The sequence below is a fragment of the Hakea prostrata genome, unplaced genomic scaffold (genome assembly GCF_041222555.1).
Source record: "Hakea prostrata isolate BN-2017 unplaced genomic scaffold, UWA_Hpros_2 contig_18, whole genome shotgun sequence".
NCBI classification, from domain to species: Eukaryota; Viridiplantae; Streptophyta; class Magnoliopsida; order Proteales; family Proteaceae; genus Hakea; species Hakea prostrata.
Window position 1 is genome coordinate 324,179 of NW_028291137.1, and position 12,027 is coordinate 336,205.

Sequence of the window (12,027 nt, forward strand, 5' to 3'; positions counted from 1 at the left end):
AACACATTGATTAGGGTAACCAGCCAATCATAATTAGGTCACCCCAACATGATGGAGATGGATCCAACACCAATCAAAAGTTGAAAGAAGAGAAAGGAGTGAAGGGGATTCACTTACCTCAACCAGAACAGCAAGAACAGAGGAGGAAAGATTCCATATCTCAATCAGCACTTCGCTCACCTTTCAGCACGTCTCCATTACCACCTAACCGTCCAAAACAACAATTTTGAGTATAATAATACGTTAATAGGGTGAGGGTTGCTATTTATAGTATAATAATACGTTAAGGAGTGAAGGGGATTCACTTACCTCAACCGGAACAGCAAGAACAGAGGAGGAAAGATTCCATATCTCAATCAGCACTTCGCTCACCTTCCAGCACGTCTCCATTACCACCTAACCGTCCAAAACAAAAATTTTGAGTATAATAATACGTTAATAGGGTGAGGGTTGCTATTTATAGAGATCAAGGACAAAATTAGGGCAAAACTCGGCAATCAAGGAACGGCGGTCACTTGGGGCGGTTGATTGGTTCAATCAACTGCCTTAAGCAACCGCCCCCTAGTACATTGTTATACTTGGGTGCTTTGCTTAAGGGGTTGACACCCAACCTCAACCTAACTCTAATCAACACATGGGGGAGTCTTACCTTCATTCCGGACATCTCCAAATGCCACTTGCCTTCCACCAGAGATCCAACTTCCCAGTAAGGTAGGTTCTTTATCAAGAGAATCCAGATCCATGGGTTCAGGGTATGGATCATGGACTTCTATCCAGACACTCCACAACTTAACCCGGCTAGACCTTCGGGTTATCGTACCTGCAATACGGATTCCGGGTTAGAAATATGGGGTTTTTACATCAGTAATCTTTGAAACGAGCACAAGGTTAGAAAGTATCCTAGCGAGATAGGAAACAGTAAGTTGGATAATCTGGCCACACTAAAAATTCCGACGAAGTTCTTCGAGAACTCTTAAACGAGAGAAAGCAAACCCTATCCAACGGATCTCCAATCTTTTACCTTCCTCCTTTTTTGCAGCTGAGAAACCTTTCCATTGTAAGATCCATTCAGCTAATGTTGTTATTGAATCAATACCAAAGTTAATTGATAGTGGGCTACCAAACCAAGTAGCTCAAGCAATTGAGAAAATATTCAATGGGATGAGCCACAACCAGACAGGATAATTGCTAAGGCACTTCATTTGGCTAATGAATATATGGAGTGTCACATCCTCCCAGCCGGTACCCTAACTGGCATACCCAAGAGTGTGATCCACAGCCCCGAAGATCAAGTAATGAGGAAATCATCCTCCCACATATACAATAACATAATCATAAACAAGAAATAATCAGGGTTTAAAATATTATAAACAAAAGATTAAAGTCAAGAAATGAATAATCAATATAATCAGAGTGCAAAAATGATACCAGATGTAATCACATCAAAAGAAGTAGAGTGAGGCGGAAACTCACTCCACAAAATACAGCGGAACGTAGAATGTAAGTCTAAAAGAAATAATATCTAAAACAATGGAACTAAGAGAAATATCTAACATCAGGGTTTTCTATTCTATAAATAACGTCTTCAAAATAGTGGACTTCATCAATCCATTTGAGACGTTCCACGTATAAGTTGTCTTTAATCGTAGTACGCAGCTTGATCAACTGAGGGATCATCAGAGTAATCTTGATGGTTGCCAACACCTTGCGTGTAGTACGCTTCATCGGCTTGCGCTTCATCGAACTATTCGCCATAGAATCAGTACATGTAGAATAATCTAACAAAAACAATGTACAAAAGGAATGAGTTTCGAAGAAACTCAGTAAGGTAGTTAATCCATAACAACATAAATAACATGGAAGCAAACCATAACAAGATGCAATGCAATATGAAACAAGTAAGGTATGTATGCATCTAAACTCTATGTATGCTGGTCTCTATGGCAGACATGCTTTAAGTCATAGCACCGTACTTCTTTGGGTAGGTCACGCATACGGCTCCTGCTGGTAGTGGGTCCGGCATCCCTCAGGACAAACCATGGCAGGGGGTTAAGTCAACACACTCTCTCACAACCATTTGGCATAAGTACCGGCGCATGTCAGGGAAAAGCCTAGCCCAATGCAAGTCATCTACTCAGTTACATCAACTCAGGTCCAGATACCTCCATTCTTCACCCCGAGCGATCCTTTCCGGTATCCTTTCCACTAGAGTCCTAATAGTCCCGGACTACGGACTCATCAACCCTATTGCTTATCCACATATGGTAAACGGGAAGCTCTCATGTCTTCTCACGGATATAACTCACCGATTTCGAGCGCCCATAAGCCCAAGTCTAGCCATACGCAACCCTCCAATAAATGGCCCCCACAATGTGATTCCCATCCTCTCACGAATATAACTCACCGGTCTTGAGCGCCCGTGAATCCCCATTGCTGCCACGGGTCGTTCGGTATCAATACCCTTCCGAATCGGGTCTAATATAACAGGGGTACAACCTAACCAACACTGCTAGACAACCCTAGGTATGACAACCAATGATTCGGGAAAGTGTCGATGGGCAACCCCGGAAACATCCCATACTATTTCCGATAATGTCCAAGGACAGAAGTGTCAAAAGGACACCTCCCAATCCCAAACCAAACTTAATCAAACACATTCTCAGATCAGTCATGACATACACAACCAGTAGTTCATCATATAAAAGAGAATGTAAAAGCAAAATCAAATTAAGCAGTAATAAGTAATTCATATAACATGAATAATGAAAAAGATGATATAAACAAGTGCTATTGTTCTCATAGTAGGAGATCAGAATTAAAGTACAACAACAGTAGGTAATCTCATAGTTTCACAAAGTAGAAACCAAAGAACAAGTAATCTATGTAGTTAAGGAAATAACTGTCCTTACCTTCTAACTCGCAAAGGAACTTAGAGAATCAAGTAAGACCTTGACTAAACCTGAGAAAAGAGTCTTAAACAAGTGTATACTATGAGTTAGGAAAGATACATAGAAGGAAAGATTACAATTCAATCAAAACAGACCAAGAATGGGGTTCTTTGTACCCATTGGTCGATCGATTGGTCTATCGCCTGATCGACCAATGAGTCGACCAACAAAGAGATAGCCTTCAAAAATCAGAATTTTTAGAATATGAATCCGAATTTGGTGGTTCAAAAGGGTACAAAATAAGGGGGAAACTTTAATGGAAACATCTAAGTCTATAGAGGACAACAAACCATTAATCAAATCAAGTTTCCAGGTCACAACTCAGGAACCAGAAAGTTAACCTAATTAGGTTAAACATAGATTATGAAGGAAAAATATAATATGATCAAGGGTAAGGAAATAAAATTAATAGGTTACAATTCTAGTAAAGAAAATAAAGTGAGAGTCTTCTAACATGATCAAAATAGGGGTTCTTGATCTTACCCAAGAAATTAGGGTTTCAACATTTTTGGCTCCCATGAAAAGGTTGAGAGTTCCGGATGAAGGGAGGTAAATTGTTAGGTCAATTACAACAAGAAGAATTAAAGAACATTGAATTTATATCAACCTCCACATTACCCATGAGGTTTTCCTCACATGGGCGGTTTACCAAAAGGTTCTCCTGATGACCACACAAGGTTAGGGTTTCAAGGGTTAGGGTTTCCAGGATTCAATTGACATGGGTTGAGATCATGATGATGATCATGGATCTCAAGGAACATGATGAGATCATGGAATAGATGGTTGCAAAAATGCAGCATCATCTTTCTGATCTCAATCAAGAACAGATTTAAGAAAAGAAAATCAGAGATAGAGAGGAAAGAGATCATACACGTACCTTTGATGTAGGAGGATGAAGATTTCTTGAGTTCTTGCGGGATATCAACCAAGGATGCAAGGGAATCGATCAGAATAGGGTTCTAACTCGTTCCAAAGGCTTAGGAGGCAGATGAGGCGGAGTATTCCCGAGATTAGACTTAAATAGAGTAGCCACGATTCAAAAATCAAAAACAGAATCAATTGGTCGATTGATTGGTCGACTGGTCCAGTCGACCAATCAGAACAGCAACTTAAAAACAGGGAATTGAAGGCTCAGATCAAGTCCAAACATCAAGGGGTTTTGCACACACCTAAAGTGACATACCTAGTAGGTAGAAATGCCTTCGAACCAATACAGAGAGCACTCCAAGTCCATCAACTAATCCAATCTCCATCAGTGTGCAGTTTCCATAGAAGGGGCATTGACATCCATACTCAAGGATTCCACTCCAGCCATCAAGTCTTCAACTGAAATGGCCCAAAGTTGACTTCTTGCCTTACTTCGGGTTGCTGGACCTACAAACAACAGGGTTTCCGGGTCAGGGTTAGGGCTGGGTTTCACATGGAGAGTACCAAGAAGGAAGGAGGCAGAATAGGATGAGGCCACAGGAATCTAAATTGATACAATGGACCCCCCCCGGTTTGGCTACTTCAAAATAAACACCGATGCAACATTCAGTAAATCTTCAGGTAGATCTGGTCTTGGTTTTATTATTAGAAATGATGGTGGTCAATGCTTACTTGCTAGATTGATTCCAAAACCATTTATTGACATCTTAGATGGAGAGGCCCTAGCAATGCATGATGCCTTGATAGAAGCCTTAGAAGGAGGATATCTTTGTTTTGGTTGAAGCTGATAACAAGGAGCTGATTTCACTACTGGTGGATAATATCAAGACTAGTTTGCTATCTACACAGCCACTAATTCCAGATATCGTCTATACTTGGTGTCTCAATTTGTGAGTTGTAATTTTACCTATATTCCTAGAATGACCAATGTTGTGGCCGATAAACTAGCAAAGGTGGCATTGTCGATTCCAAGCTCAACATCATGGCCTATTACCACTCCGTGGCTGGATGACTCTATTAACATCCCCACATGTTTGTTTCTGTTGCTTGAATGAATGAGTTTCAAAAAAAAAAAAAAAGTGACTAGATTCATGGTGTAGTGGACTCATTTATGGTAAATGATAAGTCCATTATCCTCTTAGGAGTGCAAGACCCTTCAAGAGCAAGTCCTGATCACCTCCTTGCCAAGGGAGAACGATGTGCTCCCCTAACGGTTTTTAATCACATAGTAGGAGTAGGACCCACTAATTCTCATTTTTTCATTAATTTTTATTTATGTAGTCTTTTGATGGTTTATAATCACATAATAAGGATGGAGTCCACCAGTTATTATTATTTTTTAGTAATTTTCAATATTTATCTAGTAGACCCCACCCCTATATGGATTTTTGTTCGTGCGCAAGCACAGAAATATAACACTTGTAATTTTTCTATCCAACAACTAGAAAGTAAGGGTACTTTTGTAATTGTATCATTTAGGGTAAAAAAAACTTTTAAATTTACAAAACTCATCCTTCAAGAACTCAAATTCACCGAATGAACCCCAAAAAGCCAAACGATACAAGAAACGAGAAATCTAAACCTTAACCCAAAACCCACCATCACAATTGGATCTCTCTGGTTTTTTCATCGTTTTAGGTAAAAGACCCAATTTTTCATTTTAACTTCCAATATCTTTGAATTTTTCATCGTTTCAGCTTGAAGAACTTTTTTATTGTGAAAACCCTAGCCAAATGCCCCACAACTCAACTTTTTTCTCTTTTGAAAAACCCTAACCTTGATGCGATCGCAAAAGTCTGAATAAAACACAAATCATGAAAGATTTGCCATAATGAATGCAAAAGAAATTGAAGATTATTTATGCATAAAAGAAGTTTGGGTGAAAGAATACAAAGAGCACAACAAGATGAACATAACCCGTGAAACTCGAATTCGAATATTATCCTTGAGAGAGACCACTGAATCAGGAGAAAGAGAACAAATCGAAGCTCCGTAAAAGTTCAAATACACGAAGTAATGTCAAAAAATGCAATACCGTTTCATGCGTCCAATAAAAAAAACCTAAATTTCAAGCCAAGCAGAGCAAATCTCGAGTGGAAGGTAAACCCTAGAACTCTTCTTTCTTCGTGGTTCTCCTCAAAATAGACAAAAAGAAAGAAGTGCAAACCCAAAATCGAAATGAAAAAACAAATTCACAATGGCATTGGATGGATTTGGTCACCGATGATGAGGCCAGTCTGCCAGGGTTTCCACAATCACAATCTCGTTTCTGATTAGCTTTTGGGTTTATTTTGTGAATTGGATTGTTACTAAGGTTGCCTTTTATAAACTCTAACTTTTCTTTCTAATTAGATTATAAAATTACTATAATACCCTTTCTTATAATTTAACACATGGCAAGAAGTTGCACGCGAACAAAAATCCTATACGGTAACAGGTTGTAACTTGTAACAGGTTTTAGTCTGTACGGGCTCCACCCAGAGATTCCTGACTTCCAGAGAATCGTTCTGACGGAGAGAAAGCGTAGGGAAATATTAATTAGACACGAAAGTGATCGTCGTGCTATACCTTCAGATCATCTTCTGTTAAGCCCATAGAAGGAATCGAAAAAATGGTGAATTACATGTTGATGATAACCGCTGAGCTCGATAATCTCACCAATCTCCAGCCACAGAATGGCTGCGATGACCCCAACTTCACTTACTATTTCAAGGTCCTTTCCAGAATTGGATCGCAATGTTTGCGTTCTTTAATATTCTAGGTTTTACTGAAATTATTAATTTTTTCCTTCGGTTGAACTCGGTGTGTTATTCCAAAATTTTTCTTTTCTTGATCTCGGTTGTGGTTACTGAAATGTTGTTTGTTGTTTCCCCTATAGATGAAATGTAATAACTGTGGAGAGCTTAGTAAGAAAGAAACCTGTCTGAGCTTGGATGAAACTGTTCCTGCTCCAAATGGCAAGGGTACCACTAATCTCGTTCAGAAGGTCTCTCAATCTCTCTTCCATTTGGAAATATTTTATTTTTGACTTTCCTGCTTTAAACGTTCATGGATGGCTTAAGCAGTTGAGCCATAATGAAAGATTTTAAATGTTCCATGAGAATTTTCTCTTTTGAGTTCAAACTCTTGAGTATCGGTCCATGGGAAAATAGAAAGATACTTACGATAAACTTGCAAATGGATGCATATGAATTGGAGAACACTATAGTATGCTTAACAATACTACCATGTTCTCCTTAAATATTTTGTTCTCCAGGTATTCCCCTTCTTCCTCCTGAAAAAGAACGAGGGTAAGTTTTAGTTGACTAACTATTGGAGTATATGGATGCTAGCTTCCAGAATCATATTATTTATTACTCATTGACTTTCAGATTTACTTTAATGTTTGGGTTTTCCCCAGTGCAAACTTTGTGGGAGGGAAGGAACTGTGTTGATGATCCCCGGCCGTGGTCTCCCACTGACTTTAGAAACTACTGAATCTGGAAAATACAGCCCCTTGATGGTATTTGATTGCAGGGGCCTTGAGCCTGTAGGTTTTGTTTTTGGAGATGGATGGAAAGCAGAATCTGTAAGTTCCTTTCTTTTCCCCTTTTTATATTCGCCATAACCCCTGGTGCATGTGAATGTCCACCGATGACTATGCCTTGAATTATCTTCAACTACAAATTTAGTCATATGCAGTTCAATAATTTGTTCTTTCTGAGAATGCTAAGTACTGGATTATTTTCTTTGCATTGTTACATGGTAAGTTGCAATTTGTCTCCCATTTGGCCTTCTTCTTGTTTTGTGAGGCAATTAGGTTGATTTTTCTGGATGTATTTTGAGTTTGGCAAAAATGTAGCAATTACCTTTAATATTTTCTTAAGTAGGATTCCCTCCTGTGATTGTTAGCTATTTTTGTTGGAAATTCCTTTCTTACCTTTTTCTTCCTGATATTTTATGTAATGATTATGCAGTTGTTATCTGAATATTACTGTGTCCAAATGGAAATTGTTGGGAAATTTCATTTGTTGTAATTTCTATACCTAGATGAAACATTTGTTTGTAAGATACTCATGTAAATTGTGCAAAATAAAGGAGCCATATAAATAACATTGTTCCAAGAAGTTATCTTTAAGATGAAATATGTTTGTTTACCTTGAACCTTATATTTCGATGTCATCTTATACTGTCTGGAACCCAATAAACTTTGACATTTTACCTTTTAAGGACATAATGAGTACTACAGTCCTTCAGAATGCCAACCCTGTGTTTTATTGTCTAAATTATTGTGTGCTGCAAGTTTTGATATCATTATTGTTGTTATTTCTTTATACTATTGAGTCCAAACTATGGAAATGAATGCAGATTGTCACTTCTTGTATTTTCTGCACCAAAATTAAATACTTATTCTTGACATAAAACATGACTCATGAGACAAACATACTTTTATCCATACATTTCAATGCACTTCAATCTGTAGTGCTGTGTAGAACCTAATAGATTTTAATATTCTAGCCTTTTAAGCAAACTAAGGATGACAGCTTCATAATGCCAACCCCTGTCTCTCTTCCTCCTTTTTTTTTTTTTTTAATTATTTTTTATTTATATCCTTCCTTTATATGTAGGATATCATTGTTATTTGTTTGCTAAAGTTTATGGTTGGGGTTCTTGTAGTGTCTAAACTATTTCTTTTAATAGTTATCATGGTGTCTAGGCAACACCCCAGGCACTAAATCTTGAGAACTTTTGTCTCCCCATTCTGTCCTTGCACTTCTATTTTTTAACAGTGGACAAGGCAATACCTAGCATCTAGACACCCCACCTTGATTGTCTTGGCTGGTTTTTGAGTCCATTTAGGACTCTTTTATGTGTTATTTCAGTAGTTATATGATGCTTTATTTTTTTCCTATAAATAAAGCAGCTGTTATTTGGAGTTCCTCACAACAAGAGAGAGATCTCCCATGTCCTTCTCTCAACTTCTTATATTCTCTTTCTCGAGCTCTCTTCTCTTTCTCGTGCTCCCTTCTCAACAACAACTCTGTTTGTCTTTGTGTGTATTATATTAAAGGGTAGTTTGGCCTACAGTCTTTTCTAACAGAAAGTCTTGTGTCACCGGAATTCTTGTCATATGGAATGACTGTCCTGTTTTACTGATGTATAAAGAAGGAGATCATGGCTTCAGGATGCAGGGGTATTTCCTTTGCAACTATGATCGTTCTAATGTGTAGCCTTGGAGCATAATTGTCCTAATAGTCTTTTCTTAATAGTGGAGTCTTGTGTTAGTGGAATTCTTATTGTTTGAAGTCTCATTTAATCAAGAAAAACTAGAGTAGAGAGATAGGCATACCACCAGCTTGCAGTAAGCTAGCGGGTGGCAACAATGGGATCATGGGGTAGTGCATTATACAGGAGGGGCAGGGGGTTATTTCAGGGGGGAAGTGGGAGATAGACATGGTGGTAGCTCATGGTACTCCAGCTGTGTGCCCAGCCTATGCCATAAACAAATATGGTAGCTGGAGATAAAGAATGATTTTGATTCCCAACCATAAGCACTTTACTCTTCATTCGTTCAATCTGATGTGGCATCAGAGCTAAGAAGAAAATAAGCAAAAAAATTTATATCCTAGTTAATCCAATATGAAAAAGAAGGGGTTCTACCGTTTTGATGGTGCCTTGTTCTGCTGTGATACATAAGCTGTCGCATTTTGAAGAATGTGTTGATATGTCCTGTTTTATCAATATAAAAGGAGGTTACTGCTTCAGGTTGCCTAGGTATTTTCTTGACAAATATGATGGTTTTTATGTGTAGTCTTGGAGTGTACTTGTGGTCTATAGTCTTTTCTTAATAGAGGAGTCTTGTGTTAGTGGAATTCTAATTGTGTGAAGTCTCATTTTATCAAGATAAACAAGTATTATTCTACTGACATGAGAATCTCTATTGATATGAAGTGTCCTGTTCATGTACATCTAGTTTGATCCCTTACGAACCATACACACTTGCAGCACCTGTTTTTCTCGGTAATGCTGTAACCAGTTTAATTCATAGCTCTGATACAATAAGCTGGTGGAGATGAGCAATTATTAATTTCACTATCCTGTCTTGTGTCCATAATATCAACACTTGCATAAAAAAATTCCGAGGTGTGTTATTTTACTAATTGTTTAGGTTGTATTTAAGGGGGGATCTTATCACTACATGGGATGGCATATACAAATTCTAATTCCACCTTGCATTGCAGCATGCCTTACAATGTGCCCTGGCCTGGAAATAATACTAGGCAACACAACCTAATGTCTGTCCTCTTGTCTGCATGTCTCCCTTCTTCCTGCTTTAGCATTTCTGTAGGTTCATGGGGATCTATTCTGGAGGTTCCACCATGACCATCAGTTATATTCGTTTATGCATACGAATCAGGGGTGAGTTTAGGGGAGCGCAAAAATGATTTTTTTTTTTTTTTTTTTGGACAAAAAAATGGAAGAAATTGCCATCTTGATTGAATATAACCACTTGACCAGAAAATCATTAGATCCTAGTTTATCTAGCATGGAAACACTTGCGCACATTGGTATAGTTTCTATATTAACTATCTTGCAGGAAAAAGGAAAAGAAAGATGTGATAAAATGCATGGTCTGAAGGAGTAAAAGAAGAATTTGAATGGCTGAGATTGGTTAAGTTATGATATGAACCTTAACACCTAAATGAGAGCAGGACATCTGAAATTGTTAGAATTTCCTCTACTGTGATATTTTTGGACGCCAAATGAAATACTGGAGCCAGAATTATTTAACTGGTTGTAGATTATCAATGCTACCTTGGCAAGTAAAATGATAAGGGGTGTATAAACATCTGGACCTTAGATGTGTACATAGATGTCGGATGTTTGTTTGGTTTAAAATGATATCTGGATGACAGATTGTCAAATTGGAGGTTAAGGATCTCCGTTTGGTCGTCCATCATTAACTCACTTGATTTCAGATCCAATAGAATGACTAGTAGATTATGAAGGCATGACTTTGGATTTCACGTGTTGGGTTAGAAATATTTGATAACGAGTTTATCTTGCCTCAAATTTGAAGAATAAGAACTCCCCATTTTGATGTATCTTGTGACAAATAAAATCTGTATTGGTAGGAGGGTTTTTTTATCAGACATATTCTCATTTAACTTTAGCTAAAATTGATTTGCGATCTCCTGATGAATTCCATGGACCACATGAAAGCTTTATTATCAGAAAAAGTTGTCTCTTCTTGAATCCCCACTGGTTCTTTATCTATAATTCTACTGCTTGTACTCAATAGTACTACGAGTAAAACATGATTGTGGGTGTTACATTTTTAACATCATTTAATAATCTTTCAACTGCATTTTGAGTAAGTGTTGCTTATTGTGTTTTCTAATATCATGTTAATAATGTTGTCTCAGTTCAAACTAACAAATGTATCTCTAACTTCTGTAGACAAATGGGACTAAATTCAATGAGATTGACTTGTCACAAGAAGAGTACGCAGACTATGATGAGGAGGGACAGTGCCCAGTTATGGTATCCAACCTTAAGGCTAATTTTGTTGTGGTGAAGTAGAATGTGATTCTCTCATACACACAGCAAGGCACAGGTTGGGGGTGGAATTATGTATAGAACTTCTAGGAAGCATATCTTTGTTGATGTGAAGGCCAAGTTTTTTGTACCTTGAAGAGACATTCTGACTACATTTTTACTATTGGAAGTAAATTACATAGGCATACTATGTCTAGGAGTGGTTTGCTACTCATTTGATAAGAGATGCTCTTGACTTGCAACTGACAGCCTTCCAGCATATAATGCAAATAGAAAGCATGGTATTAACCTTTTGTGTATGTTTATTTTCTCAAGTGATGCTATCATGTTCGGGTAACTTCGCCTCTCATATTGCAGTAGCATCCCTACCTTCCTAATCGTCAGCTTATGATTCTTAAACTCAGAGAGGACTTACCTTTTTCCATCTTGTTCTAGGTTGCTCTATGGTTGAAAAAGCATCCTAGTTTGTTAATTTTCTCTTCGCGTGCTTTGGTGAGATTGTCGATTTAATCTCTGTTCTTACTCTAAATTTGCCTATAGCCGAGGAGCCAAATCACAAGCATGGGGGTGTTTTTTATGCAATTGGGGGAATAGGGGAAATTTTCAGAACTTG

General features: G+C 37.9%; 1 protein-coding gene across 1 annotated transcript; it reads left to right on the plus strand.

Moving 5' to 3' along the window:
• Positions 1-6,314: 6,314 nt before the first annotated feature.
• LOC148999285 (uncharacterized) lies at positions 6,315-11,729 on the plus strand. The gene is made up of 4 exons (XM_089141305.1): positions 6,315-6,588; positions 6,754-6,861; positions 7,276-7,443; positions 11,316-11,729. The coding sequence occupies exons 1-4, from the start codon at positions 6,487-6,489 to the stop codon at positions 11,436-11,438; spliced, it is 501 nt and encodes a 166-aa protein (XP_088997431.1). The 5' UTR covers positions 6,315-6,486; the 3' UTR covers positions 11,439-11,729.
• The last annotated feature ends 298 nt before the right edge of the window (positions 11,730-12,027 follow it).